A 15,647-nucleotide genomic window follows, 5' to 3' on the forward strand; every position below is an offset into this window, starting at 1 on the left:
TCTTTTTTTTATTAAATAGCAGTCGAACTGGACACACTTCAAGTCACCATATACTACTAAAACCTTTCCAACAAAAGAAAAAAAACTGCCATTCTCGTCGAAAAGGGCGTCCTCCCCCAACAAGAAGCCCTTCATACGGTGGCTATTTCTTGCCATACCTCTGAACTCTTCCGGATGGTTATCCTACGTGTCTCCTAAAAAACAAAACATAATAATAAAAAATTCAAAATAAACCAATTAAATTAATAATAATAAAACAAATAAACCAAATTATCTATCAGCATAACTTTCTTTTACAAAAAAAATACCAACATATTTACAAATTACAAAGACCTCAAAGAAAGTTATAATGATATCACTTATCAACTTTATCCATTCATTCTTCCCTTTCAACTATTTTTCAGTTACTTTTTAACTCCAAAAACAAAACAAAAACAAAATCACAAAAATGGCTACAGTCTTGCACCCATTTCCACATGCACTGAAACACACACTCACAAAACACCTTCTCACACACACCCTGCATCTTGCCAATAAACTCTTTCGCCAACAGTTCCATCCACTCAATATCTACTCGTTGTTTCGAAATTTCAGTTCTACTTAAATACACTATCATTCTGCTGCAACCATAACCAAACCTTCTTAACACACTCCCTGTTCTCCTCTTCCTTCTTTTCCACACATATTTACATAATTTCATCACAATCAACACCAGAACTCGCTCTCTTCTCATGTCCAGGAATTTCTACATTCAGTTTAATCGACCTTATCTTATCTTCCTCCGTATTTCAAATTACTCCACGATCTCTTAAGGCACTAAAACACTTATCTACAATTCCTTCATTATATTTACAATTGAAAAATTCATGTTTCAGGCCATTTATCACTTTTTCATCGCAAAGCTTGCACTTTGGACCTTCATCTTGGGTAAAGCGACTTACTCGATCTTGAACCGGCAGTATCTCATGAATAAACAGAAACATAAATTCCTTTATAAACTGACTATACGGCACACTTTACATTTTCCCAGACGATTGCTTAAAATTCACAAATGGTTGTTTTCTTTTCACGTGAAAATCCACCTCTTCTTCTTCCGTTTTCTCCAAATTTCCATCCACTATCTTTTTCCTTTCGGTATTTTTGAACTAATCACTCAGCAAGCCGAGGTCTTTCATTTCTAAAACACACCATATTACTTCATGGATTTTTTCTAGCACGTCCCTGATCATTTTTTGTTTTGCTAGTTCATCCTCCTCAGTATTTATCACTGGTAAGGCCCATCCTCTTATTATTTCACCGTCGATCTATTTACTGCAGATCATCTCACAGACGTTTCTAATATTCAGAGACTTGCACACCTTTCGGAAATTTATAACACCAAGATCCCCCTCTTCTCGGAGCACATACAACATTTTCATACTTAGCTTTTCCAGCTTTCCCCTCCAAACGAAAGTTTCAAACCGGGCAGAAGTTTCAAACCGGTAACATGTCCTGCTGTGCCAGGACAAGATGGTAGCCTTAGGATACGACTGCTTTGATGTCAAACTTGATTGATTTATTGAAACCAATGGAAGCCGTAATATTTCAAGAACCTTGATGCTGGAAATAGGACTCTATTTTTTTGAGGCTTTGTTACTGAATGACACTCAGATTGGATGTGTGCTTGTAAAACTATTCATATCTGTTCCTTGTTAAAATAAGCTTGTAGCTGTGGATATTAGCTCGTTAATTTCAGATTTAGTTTGGCACAATTGGTCTAAGACAGAAGGCGTTTTTCATTGGATGCAAGGAAGATATGGACCAAGGGTGAAGAATGGTTGAATCTTCTTTGATTAAGAATCCATAGAAGACAAGTAAAGAAAGTGCTTTTGATTAAGCCAATAAGCACCGTTTTGACCATCAATCCATTGCTAACAGATGTCTGGGGTCTTGCCCTTTTTGTTGGAGCTGTGCTTTCAATCTGAACACTTGAAAGCGGAAGAGGATAAAAATATTTTCCCTAAAGGTCAAACATGCCCAGGGATCTTTGGTAGGAGGAAGGGAAGATTGTACAACCAGTAAAAGTAACACTGAATTCTATGTAAATTACAGAGAAATGATATTATGTTATTTTTCGGAAATGGTGGGGTGAGGCCCCCCTGTGGGCAGCCTACATGCCTGACGTATTACAATGCCCATATCCCTCCCATGCCCATTTTTTCTCATGCTGTTCTTTCCATGTATATAATAATGGCATTTAAGTTTTATTATTGATGTTTTTATCCTTGTTTAATATTATTTATTCTTTTTAGTGTCAAGAGGCAGTTTCTGAAACTTGCGCTGGATCCCGATAATGGGGACTCTTTGTGTGAAAGACTCAACAATGTTGCCATTACAAGTGGAAATTGCGTCCAGTTGCTGTGTATGCTTGAGTAAGTAGCATACAAGTATCTTTTTTTTTACTTTCTTTAATATATAATTTTTTCAACTATTCTTCCTTCAAGCATTAATCCAGCGAGACAACGAGAAATGCACATTAACAATTAGCTCTCGATTGAATCAATGTATTTTTCTAATTATTAATGATTGTAAAAAGTAATATTTGTTTTATCATTATTTGCTTATTTATTTACTACCTATTCATTTCAGAATTATGTATTCGCTTATTCTGCTAGTATTTATGTATAATAGTACGCTAGACATGAAATCCTGAGGACAGGGGTTCAAGTCCTGGGGTTGCTGGTTGTTTGGTTTGGAATAAAGGTCAGTGATGTGACTCTATAAGCTTAGCCGGAGTCGAACCAGCCCTAAATGAGTACCTGGAGGAATCTGGGGGAAAGCACGGGAAGAGTTGGATGATTTTCCCCCAGTCAGGCATTTCGTATCCATCAGGAGATCGGTACCTGCGCTACGCGGACCATTTGTCAGTATGCGAGAAAGTTTGTTTTTCTCTCTGGTGTCAAAATTGTCCATATTTCTTTATTCAAGTCTTGAACCCCCAGACTATAAAGAATATTCATTTGCAAATATCTAGTCTGGTTCACCATGTATGATATTTTGTGTTTCTTGGATTTTCTGATTGTTTGTGAATACAATATATATGGTATACATACATGCATACAATATTGTATATAAAGGGTATATATATATGTATGTAATATGTGTTATATACACAATATATACCTTATAGCATAAGCTTTCAGAAAACAATGTTTCTATATGTAGAGTCTAATATGACAGCCTTGTGGATGTTACAAAAGGGCTGCTGTGCAGGACGTTTTTTTCACATCTCAGCTTCTGACTAACCTGATATTAATTGATTAATTGACTAATTGATATTAACTGCTAAAATACCTTTAAAAAGACCAGGGAAATTTAATGGTATCAGAATAAATAAACTAAATTCAATAATAAAGTGAAAATCTGTTTTGTTGATTATTTTATAAATAATTAAACATGGATAATCAACTCAGTGCTCATTGAGTCATGTTCAATGCTCATTGAGTCAATGATCATTAAGAAATAACATGTTCATCATGACGGAAATATCTTAAAGGTAATCAAATAATCTTTTACATATCATAATCATTATTATCATCATTAGTTTGGTATTTAGTCTGTATGTCCTCATCATTTTGACATGCCGTACCACACTGGCAGGATAAGTTGTTTCTTCTACAAGAGTATCTTCCTAAAACTTCCTGAGCCTCAAGTACGTAGTAATTCTTTCAAAAATCACCCCCAGATATAATTTCTTTGCAGTCCCAGCTGGCAACCACTGTTCTAAGGCATTTTAAATCAAAGTGTCCATTTGTTTACAGAGACTTTAACCATAAAAACCTTTGGGGAAAAAGCCCTAAAAGACTTGACAAAGATTATTAGTACGGTATTCACGTTTCTACCATGCCAGACTTTTTTTTTTTTTTTTTTTTTTTTTTTTTTTTTTTTTTTTTTTTTAATATATAGCTCTTTGTTTGTATGTAAGAGCGTGCATAGACTGGAAGCTCAAGTTGCTTCTTCATAAACTGACCGCAAATGCCATCTAGCACCTCTCAATTTGCCTTCAATGCTTTTAAGGCTTTTTAATGAAACTCCTTATCTCTATACCACCTCAAGAGATAGTGTATGCTAAGATTTGTATTAAAATTTAAATGAGTATTGTTAGACGGTTTGTGCTGCTAATGAAGTTTTTGCTCACTTGAGAAAGATGTTCAAGTACCAAAGATTGAATAACCTCTAGCCTTCTATGTTCCTTTTGGTTGTCTGATATGGGTCTATTCACGTACTTTAAGGTAGGGTGGAGGATGGACGAGTAATGGGTCACACACACACAAAAAAACAAAAAAACAACATCATTGAAGTCTTCATATAATACTAACAAAACTAAACATTGCCTCTTACTATCAGAATAAGTCCCGACGCACATTAGCGTGTTTGGGAAATTTACCCTCCAAGATCGAGGTTTTCATAAAAAATTGTATTGAATTGTCAGTGCAGCCTGCAACACAGTTTTTTGTAGGCTGGTTAAACGCATTGGGGAAATATATTACTCAACACACCACTTGCCTCCATGAATAGTTGCTCAGAAAACTGTCAGGAAATTCGGAGATGGAAGAGGCTTGCCTCTGCTCTTTTTGTGGCTCTCATCATTGCTACTTCCTCGTTGAAAGACGCTAAAACAAAAGAGAACAATTAGTTCGAAATGTTCAAATAATTGTCAATAATCACCATGGTTGGAAGATTATTTTGCAAGGATCTTACATTTTTATCTTGAATAGGTTAGTCACTCACACTTGATGTTAAATATGTACACAGATCATGATTGAACCGATAGCGACAACCTAATAAGGAACGAACCATGGTCCATAGTAACCAAAAATTTAAAAACGCGATTAAAAAACCATCTAATCAGAAAAAATTGTCACTTGTTGCTGATTGAACAATGGTAACTTATTATTCAGATTTAGTCTAAATAGTAAATGTTATTTGGAAATCAAATGTGTGGGAGTTTCGAAAAATTGCCTGAAACCCTCGAAAATGCCTCTGGGGTGAAAAGTACGTTTCATTACATGCGTCTCATTACATACGTAAGCTTCAAATTGCGTTTCATTACATGAAACGCAATTTTTGAGAAAGAACTGCATCTTCATATAGAAAATGATGTAACACGTATCAATTGGTCAGGGATAGATTAGAAATGGAACCAAATATGGTATATTACAACAGTAAATATTTCACTCATGGTTGAACATCATTAAAATAAAATGCAACATTTGACGAAACTGCATCTTCATATGCAAGATGATGCAACACGCATATCTTTTGAAAAGTAGCTTCTCTTGGATGTGATGTCATATTTGAGTGACTGCCGCCTGATTCAGTGTGGTTTGTTCTTTATTAGGTCCAGCTAAGAAAAATCTGTTGGAAAACTTACTTGTAAGAAAAATAGCGGCGGCTGAGCTGTTTCAAAAGATGCATTCGGCAAACGATTACAATTATGCTGGAGAAGAAAGGCAAGAGGCAATGTGTGACTATGGAACAACATTCAGAAGAGGATCAACATGGATGGAATGTGAAAAAGAGAGTTGTCGTCGAATTCAGTAGAGAGGAAATGGTCATCAAAATAAAAAATGGATGAAACATCATTTTGATAATAAAAAGCAATACAATTATGTTACAGAAGAAAGGCAAAAGCTGATGTGTGGTTATACACGAAGAAAAGGAGGGTGGTACAGGATTCAAATCAAAAATGTTAAAGTTTCCAAAGATATATTACTTAAACATATAAGGGAAAAATGCCATGTTAATCTTTTACCTGTATATTGTCATCTCCGTAGAGAGTTTGCCTTTTTCTTTGTGGAAACATATCAAGTAGCTAGAGCAATACTGCAATTGGATTTAACACTGCCTGACCAAGGAAAGATTTTTTTTTTGGAAAAATCAGACGCATGCCCATTAATATGGTACCTGTAGACGAACGGGTGCAATTAAAATTGAGACAAGTTCTGCTGCGACGTTACGATCCTCTTTCACAATCACTGAATCTATCGAATTTCCATTATGACGAGTCTTTGTATCTTGAATATTATTTACCTTTGTCGTATCCTTTGTATATGAAAGAAGTTATGCGAATTGTAACAGAAAACATTAAAGTCTTGGAAAAAGTAGGCCTAAGTTCAAAGCTTCAAAACCTGGATAACCTGCAGATTCTGGTTGACGAATCTATAGACGTAAAAGCTTTGAACGTTAGTAACAATAAAATTGACAATTTGGACGTTTTTGCAAAACTGGAAGGGCTGCCATTGGAGATTCTCATGTTAACTGGTAATCCCGTTGCTTTTAGGTTGGAAGAAAGAGATTGATACATATCGCAGAGAAATCTGAGGTACTTTCCCAAAGTTGTTATGTTGGATCCAGATGCCTTAACTCCGCCAATAAAATTTGGTGTTACGTTACAGTCGGTTGAAATGGCACTGAAGATTTTATCCTTTACGTCAGGATTAAACTTTCTCCAGCAGAGATTGATTGCTCAATTTTCTATACAAAGTGGAATTACTGCTGTATTTGCCCAACAATGTCTTAAAAGTCGTAACTGGGACTACTCTGCGGCGGCTGAGCTGTTTCAACAGATACATTCGGCAAACGCTATACCTCCAGAGGCATTTCAGCGATAGCTTGACTCCTCGAGTTGTAAGAAAATCTACATTGAAATTTGTTGATTGAAAATGTTTGATGCATTTTTTGCTGTTTTATCCTACATAGTAGCAGAGGATCCACATTCAGAAGTGGCTTGATTTAGAATTAGAACAAGCGCATTGACTGTCAGCACACATGCAATCAGTTGAGATTAGCACATTTTCTGGTGATAGGAGATTTAATATTATAAGTGTATTTTTAGACAGAGACAGGATTGTCAGGAAGGAGGTGTGAATAGAGGGCACTCCACCCCAACATCTTTAACATTTAGCAAAATGTCCGACAAAAATATTTCCGTAAAATTGCTGGTAAAAATCAGTTAAAAAAAAGAGTCGGCATAAATTGATTAAGTCAGGTAGGCTATTGATCATTGAAAACATTTGGTCAAGGTGCATAATATTCATGGACTTATTTGGTGAAGGTGCTTGATATTCTTTTATTTGATGTATTAGGAAAATGTTAAAATGCGTTTTGAATGGAAACTATCAAGCAAGGAAGAGTAGCCATTTAAACGGATTCAGCTATTGTTACTATTATATCCATTAATCTTAAGTTTAATAGTTTTTACTATAAAGTACAACAGGAAAATAGTCTGCGTAGGCCGTATCCAGATCTATCATATGGGACTTGATCGTCTCTTACTATGTTGCAAGCTACCGCTGCAACCCGGATAAGGCCAAATATGATAATACATCATTAATTGTTACTACAGTGCAGTGGCTGTGGGATTCTTCTCTGGAGAAGGAGGATCGAAGTTATGGTGTTAGTTTTATTAGTGTCTGACATATAGATCAAAAGGGAAAATAATATTTTTCTGTGTTTGCCCTTTTTACAGTTGCTGGTATGACAATACATATTGAATGACTAGTTTACTTACCAAACACATTGTTTGTGAAAAAAATAAGCTAGTTTGGCGCTTTTTCGAGGCGGTTGCGCTTTGCATTTTTCAAATCGACGCATTTTCTTGGGGGGGGGGGTCGTTCATTCAGCGTATTTTCACTAGAAAAATGGAGCTTTTGGCGCATTTCCTTTTTCTATGGTGGCGCAACTTTGAACTATGCATCTGGTAACACTGTTCTACATAGTGAATAGAAATATTCCAAAAATGAGGCAACTTTTCAAGTTTGTTATACGTTTATATCATTGATCTAGTTTTGAGTCTAGTTTGTGACTACATGGATCTCGTTTGATGTTACATTGAATTGTTAGTACTATTGGTAGCAGTATGATATGAGAAACGAATAGTTTTATGAAAATATTGTAAAATTCCCTTCTCATACTAGGAATGTAATGAAACAATTGGACGAAATATCAGATGTTGGCAATGTTTACTGTATGACTGGTTTCTCAATAAATATATAAGGGCGATACTATGGTAGAATATTTATGAGAATTAAAAGCCTTCACGGGTCATGGTTGATGAAAAAATATAAGACTATACAAATCATACATAAAAAATACACACTCTTAAAACCAGATTAAAATATTGATATTTTTCGATAGTATCTATGTTTCGATTTATGTTCAACTGTTATAATCTTCTCTGACATTTGTTTATTTCAAGAATCCAATATAAAAACTTTTGGAATAGTTGAGAGCTGATGTCCTAGTTTTTTTTTACGCTAAATTTTCAGAGTCAAATACTAGAGTTGGCTATGTTAAGTGCAATATGTCTTCCATGTAGTTTTTCTTTCCCTGCCTAGTTTCTTTCCCTTTTCTTTCTAGTTTTTCATATAAGAGGTGACAGTAGAATACTTCTCGTGCAAACCATTTGTTTGCATTTTTCGTCTTAAATCCATGTGAATTATTTGTTAGTTTTTACGATTATGTGTAAATAATATGAATAATTACGATTTCATTACAGTATAAAAACTAAAAATTACAGCATAAAATAAGCTATTGAAATTACAAATGTTCATTTACTAAAAACGAAAAAAAAAATAAGTGTTCCTTTGCCAAGATAGAAGGCTAAAGAAACCCTGCAGTTCACATAAAATAACCTAAATAAAAAGAATAAGTTACTACTACTACTACTACTTGCAACTCACCGCAGCACCAAGCTGCCTGAGGCCAACACAGCTACGCACGCTCCTCCTCCATCCCAATATATTCAAAGCCTCCCTTTTTACGCCCGCCCATGAAGTTCTTATTTCCTTTCAATCTTTCTTTATGACGTCCCCGCCCCAGGCGGGGACGACCTGCTTTCCGTTTAGCCCTAGACGGTTGGTCGAAAAGAACAATCTTCGGCAATCTGTCATCCTTCATCTGCACAACGGGCCCTAGCCACCTCAACCTTTTTTTCATTATAGCCCTAGAGAGCGGTATTGAACCACGTTTTTCGTATAAGCTATTAACTGTGAAAAAACACCCTGGGCCTTGGCTATTCTACTTTTGACATCTTCACTGCTCCAACCATCTTTACTAATAATACTACCAAGGTAAGTGAAGCTGTCCACCTGATCAATCTTTTCATTACCCAACTTCACCTTTTCATCTTCACTTGTTCCTAGCCTTACTGACTTAGTCTTTTTAACATTAATTTTCAAACCTGTTCTAACACCCTGAACTCGCAAAACCTCTAAAACTTCATTCATTTTGCTCACATTTTCATCTAGGATGCTTAAATCATCAGCATAATCTAAGTCCAGGAGACTTTCCTCTCCATTTGATTCCGTGGTCTCCCATTGCCTTTCCTGTGCTCCTTAAGACAAATTCCATCAAAATAATCCATATAAAGGGGGATAGAACACAACCCTGCTTAACTCCTGATTCAATACAAATCCAGCTGCTTACCTCATTTCCTACCTTAACCGCAGCAGTGTTATTCTCGTACATAGCACTAATCACTTTAATGTATCTGTCTGGTATACCGTACAAGGATAAAACCTTTACTAAAGCTCTTCTATCAACAGAATCGAACGCTTGTTCATAATCTATAAAACTGTGGACCAAAGGTGTTTGAAAACTCAGGCACTTCTCAGTTATTAACCTAAGAGTGAAAATTAGGTTGACACATCCTCTACCTTTTCTAAAACCGCACTGTTCTTCTCTTAAAACTTTGTCTACGGCATGTCTCAGTCTAAAATATTTCCTATTAATAAGTAATTTACTACCTACAGAGACTAGACTGATCCCATGAAAATTACCAGACGCACTTTTATCATTTTTCTTATAAAGTGGCTTAATTAAAGTTTTCCTAAAATCGTTAGGTACTTCCCCTTTTTCAAAAATCATATTCATTAATTCATTCAGTAACTTATTCCCAACCTCAGAGCCACCATATTTAAGAAACTTATTTACCACCCTATCAGCACCTAGAGCCTTATTATTTTTTAATCCTTTTAGTACTGCCTCTAGTTCTTCGTCACAAAGCGAATCTTCCTTTACATCCAATGTATCACAAACTTTTTCATTTTCCTCTATATCTTTTCCTGCAACTTTATCTCAGTCAAGTAGACTCTCAAAATGTTCGGCCCATCTCTCTTTAGTTTTTTTCCTTATAGCTAATTGCGGCCCAATTCCTATCTTTAACTGATCCAAGTCGACATTGACTACTCCCTCTCAATTTTTTAACATGTCAGTTCAATATTTTACTATTATAGCGTCTAGCTGCATTTTTCAGATGATCGGCAATCTAATTCTTGGTCTCTACTATATATATCCTTACTTCATATTTTAATGTTTTCACCACTGTCTTTACATTCCTTGAATTTTCATATGATCAATCTCTAATGTAATTCTTGCACATGTCCTTTTTCCTTTCTATTAAACATAGAGATTTTTCACTAATATTCTTAGCTGCAGTCCTAGCTTACTTCCCTAAGACACATTCAGCAACTTCACAAATTATTTTTCTAAAGTTATTCCAACCATCTTCCACATTATCAAATTTTAAACTCTCAAGTTTAGTATTCAACTGTTCCTGGAAAGTTTCTCTCAAATTCTTATCCTGGAGTCTAACATCATCATAACTTCCCGGGAGGTAGTTACCCTTCCGATATTTCAGCTTTAAATTAACCATTTATTTTTACGATATTTCGATATATTGCGATATATTACGATATTTCAGCTTTATATTACATATATTGCAGCTTTATATTACATATATTACGATATTTCAGCTTTAAAAGAATAAACTGTATATGTAAGATCCATTTTCTTAAAGCGGAAATAATGTTCTAGCCTTCTGGATGTACGATGGGTGGCAGCAATACCTTTTTTTGTGGTGTAGGCGAGCCAACAAGTTTTGGATGTAGGTGAGCATAATTCCTTAGATAGACTTGTAATCAAAATTTTGTATGGTTTTGGGATGCGCGATTTACCGTGCGGTTTTTAAATCGTTTGGCTACGGTTTATTGTCGATAAATTTGATTGAAAAAAATAAGAGCAAGTTTCACAAAATCTTGTCATAGAAACGTGTGTTAGTGACTATTAGTGTCCTGAAGACTGCAGAATAATTTCAATTCTAGAGCTTTCAAGTCCTCTTGATAATGATGGACCAAGAGATTTGGTGTCCTTTGCCTGTGGACTCACTTAAGCTGCCGCGTTTTTTTGTGTTCGTTTTTTTAGATATGTATACCCAGAGATTGACATTTTTTCTCAGATTGCTCTTAACGGACTAATAACTTCACCGAAGTATCCATTGACATCAAACCCGTACTGTCATTAATGCAGTGGTAGCTGCAACCTTGTAAAAAAAAATCCTTGGGCCTTAACAACTAAAAACAAATGGTTTAAAAAAATTAATGCTTGTACCTGCTGGGTACAAGGAGCAAGCTACTGACGAGATGTTTGAAGAAGCCAGAAATCCGCTTAAAATAGGCTTTGAGAAGAAAGTCCTGATTGAAATTCAGCTCGTCCAAACCATGTTGGATGGGTGACTTATTGCACACGGAACAGAAAAAGGAATCAGCAGCTGTTAAAAGTACTCCGGTACTTATATGTAGAAATAAAGGCAGTTGCTGATAACTGTATTTTTGAAGGTCTAAAGGAAGCAAAGCCAAAGCCAGAAAAAAAAACTGCAAGAAAAAAGCGATTTTGAAATGTTCCTGTCTTGTGATGAATTTCTGGTCATTAATCAAAGTAGTTACTTGTGTATTTTTTGAAATTATGTATTTTCAAAGTTGAAAATCAAGAATAAAAGAACCCTGAGAAGTTCCGTCTGGAAAGTCAAGGGGTCGGATCATCTTTATATTACCCATTTCTTTCATGGAACTGGTGACGCTACATTGCCAACCATCCTAGTTTCAGGTTTACGAGAGATCGGTTTGAATATAGAGAAGAATGTTGATTGTCATTTGTACGGTAACCTACAGCTGGACCAGGTCCCTGTTGCTCCTTTTTTGTGTGTCCGGAAGGTCTCTTTCCGCCAAAAAAGCTCCTGAAGCCCCTATTATTGACTCCTTGAACTGTAGTAGCCCTGTATATAGATCTTGAACATCTCCATTGTTTAAACATAAATGAAGCTATTCTATTTTTTCCCGTCATAACAATAAGCATATAATGATGAGGAAAACCGTATTTTTCTGTTATTTTAAAGTTTTATTCAAGTGTAAAGTTGTGTGTCGTTATAAAACTACTACTAACAAATCAGTGCAGCACTAAGCCTGCGAGTCCAACGCAGCTATGCACGCTTCTCCTCCATACCAATCTATTCAAAACCTCCCTCTTTACACCTCTCAAGAAGTTCCCATTTCCCTTAAATCTATCTTTTTGACATCCTCCCACCCATTTGGGGACGACCTGCTTTTTGTTTGGCCCTAGATAGTAAGCCAACAAGGACAATCTTCGACAATCTGTCATCCTTCATCCGCACAACATGTCCTAACCATCTCAACCTTGCTCTCATTGTAGCCCTATAAAGAGGGGTTGACCACATTTCTCGTACAGCTTACCGTTGGAGATATTGTCAGTCAGTCTGGTACCCAAAACAATCCGTAGACAATTTCCCCAGGAAACATCTAGCAAATCCTCGCCCGTCTTGGTCCAAGACGGAGTTGAAAGGTCCAATAACTATACCTCTGGGGATGGCACGACCCCCATACTGCTGTAAGTTAAACAGTTTGCACATTTGTTTACATATAAGAATTGTAATTGCAAAATGGGGGCATGTTTTATCCTGGGTATCCAAAAAGGTTAAAGGTATTAGGTGAAGCTTTCAGGGAATATTGAGGGGAGTGCTGAACTTAATCAAAAGACACTATGTGCATCCAGGTTGTCAAAAGGTCGTATTTGCAATATCTTAGGAACGAAAATTTCAACTGAAACTTTCACGGAATGATGAGGGGGATGTTGAAGTGATTAAAAGGAAATATTTGCATGCTACTACTACGTTTTCTGCTACTACTATGACTACTGCTACTACTAAGACTAAGGGTATTAAGGCGAAACTTTCTGGGAACGTTGAATGGGAGATTGACCTAAATCAAAACACACTTTGTGCATGCAAGTTTTCAAAAGGATATATCAGAAATACTTCAGAGTATTAAGTTGAAACACGGTATGTTAAGAGGGATCTTGAACTAACCAAAGGGCACTATGTGTGCATTACTACTAATGCTACTATACTCCTAAAAAACTTCATAATTTTAAAACAAGCAAAAGAAGAATGTTAGAAAACCGTAGTTTCCTGGTATGAATAGACACAAGATGGGTCTTGGAAGCAAAAAAATTTGTTCAGTTTGATGTCGTTGGTACTTTAAGTCTTTTGTTTCAACATGAGTCACTGATCCCATCTTTTCTTAGATGGTCTGAACGTACTTGAGAACTGATCGGGGCTGTCCTGACCAGCAGAACCTTAAAAGGGCTATGAAGTGGATTTGGCGGAAAGACTACCGTTTGTCAAACTTGCTGAAGAGTTTGGCTAAGAAAGACAACAGTAGTTGATGCTGTCAAACGCGCAAAGAAACGTCTTTGTGATATATAAAATGAAGGGGTCGAAACAGCCCGTGCACAAGAATTTGAACTCTCTAACGTGATTGGGACTTCTCTGCAAACAGTATTTAAAAAAAGAAAACAAAAGAAAGAGTTGAGTATCTCATCTTCAAAAATGTAGTTTAATGAACCACGGTCTGACGCGAAAGGTCGTCCGAAAGTTGGCTTATTACTTGGCATTGATGCTGTCTATTGTTGTCCCCGAATATTTGGCTAAAGATGAGATGGCTGGCTTAGATCTGATTAAAAAAATTATATGACGAAACTCTGAGCTTTCAACACAGATGCCGTAAAATAACAGCCAGGCGAAAGTGGTTGGGTCTAATGCTCCAGTTGTCAAAGAGTTTTTCTGAGAACTCGAATTCACTTTATGTTCGCCATCAAGTTGGACCAACTAGACTCTAGAACTGCGACGAAACTGGAACTTCTACTGTTGAACAAGCCCCATGTATTATTCGTATTTTCTGAGACTGATTTTCTACAAGCGTCTGTGATTAACAGAGTTGAGCCACGGGAGGATCCGCTGGCAATGAGAACAGCAGTCCAAGAGGAAGCAGATACAATTTACTCACCCGAACCAGTGAGGCTATATCCCAAATTTACCATTATACGTCAGTTCGATAGCGCTAGGAAATACAGCATGACAAAAGAAACCAAAGAAACTTTAGAAACAAGTAGTGAGGACTAGCGGCAAGAGCGAAAAGGAGTTTCTTGAGGGAATCGAAGACTGTAATGAGTCACTTTACATTGGTAGTGAGTCTGAAAATGAGCTACTCAGATACAGTCCCGGAGATTTTGTTTTTGATGAAGTTCTCTCTAGGGGAAAAAAAGGAAGTTCTACTATTGTTTATGTAGGAGAAATTGAACAAACTAGAAATGAATGTGCTTTAATGGGTTTTCTGTTTAGAAGTAACGAGAAACATGTTTTTCCAAAGCACGCTGGTAAAACTTAAGTAGATATGACAGATATTGAGATAACCCTCCCTGTCCCTCATTTCACAGGTGGAACGAGAAGACCAGTGAGAGGCCTAGTATTCTGTATACAGGGTTTGTCTGGAAAGTAATAGGACTAATTTTCTTTCGCCACGACTGTACATCAGAGCGTGCGCGCTGCGACTGGATTCGATAGAGGGCTTTCCTAGCTAACAAACGAGCTGCTGGTCAGTTGTCAGTTGTCTCCGAGCACCTGGAGAGTCAGGACAGGCATTTTGGCATGGCGTGGTATCTATGTGTGGTGCAAACCAAAAATCCGGCATTCGTTAGAGCAGAGATACGCGATTAAATTACGTGTGAAACTCGGTAAATCTGCGACAGAGATTTTTGATATGATCAAGCAGGCTTACCCAGATGTTGCTTTAGCAAGAAGCGGTCTTTCGGTGACACCAGGCTTTTTTAGAGTGTCGGGAAGAGGTCGCCGATGAAGACCGTGCCGGAAGACCTTCGACTTCAACAAAAACCGACAATGTGACTCGTGTGTGCCAAGTTTTGAACTCATACCGTCAACTAAGTGTTCGTTTAATTGCCCAAATGTTAAATTTACCAAAATTTTTCGTTCATGACATCGTGACGGTACATTTGAACATGCACAAGGTGTGCGCGAAGATAGTCCCAAAAGGGCTCACTGACGACCAGAAATTGCGGCGAGTGTGGCAACAAAATTTGAACATGTGTGAAAGTGACCCCCAATTTTTGCATAACGTAATCAAAGGTGACGAGTGCTGGATCTTTGACTTTGATCCCGAGACAAAGATGTAATCTTCCGAGTGGCACACGTCAATGTCTCCTCGCCACAAAAAAATGAGCAGATCCAGAGTGAAAACGATGATCATTGTCTTTTTTGACATCAAAGGCATCGTCCACCATGAATTTGTTCTTCCTTGACAAACCTTCAAAGCCAAGTTTTATGTGGAAGTGCTCAAGAGACTCAAACGAAGGTTCAACCGGGTCCGAAAAGACATCGCAGCCGACTGGAAGTTAGTTGCACCATGAGAACGCCCCGGCTCACACCGCCTTTCTCGAAAACACCTGACCAAGGCTGG

General features: G+C 36.9%; 1 protein-coding gene across 1 annotated transcript in view; it reads left to right on the forward strand.

Moving 5' to 3' along the window:
- The window catches only part of FANCI (Fanconi anemia complementation group I), a 164,382-nt gene that overhangs the window by 14,899 nt on the left and 133,836 nt on the right, over window positions 1-15,647 (forward strand). The window contains exon 2 of the mRNA XM_089099801.1: window positions 2,292-2,411. Within this exon, the coding sequence (XP_088955927.1) occupies window positions 2,292-2,411 (120 nt within the window). The remainder of the gene's footprint in view (window positions 1-2,291; window positions 2,412-15,647) is intronic.

The sequence above is a fragment of the Artemia sp. Qi Xiang Cuo genome, chromosome 14 (genome assembly GCF_049724085.1).
Source record: "Artemia sp. Qi Xiang Cuo chromosome 14, ASM4972408v1, whole genome shotgun sequence".
NCBI classification, from domain to species: Eukaryota; Metazoa; Arthropoda; class Branchiopoda; order Anostraca; family Artemiidae; genus Artemia; species Artemia sp. Qi Xiang Cuo.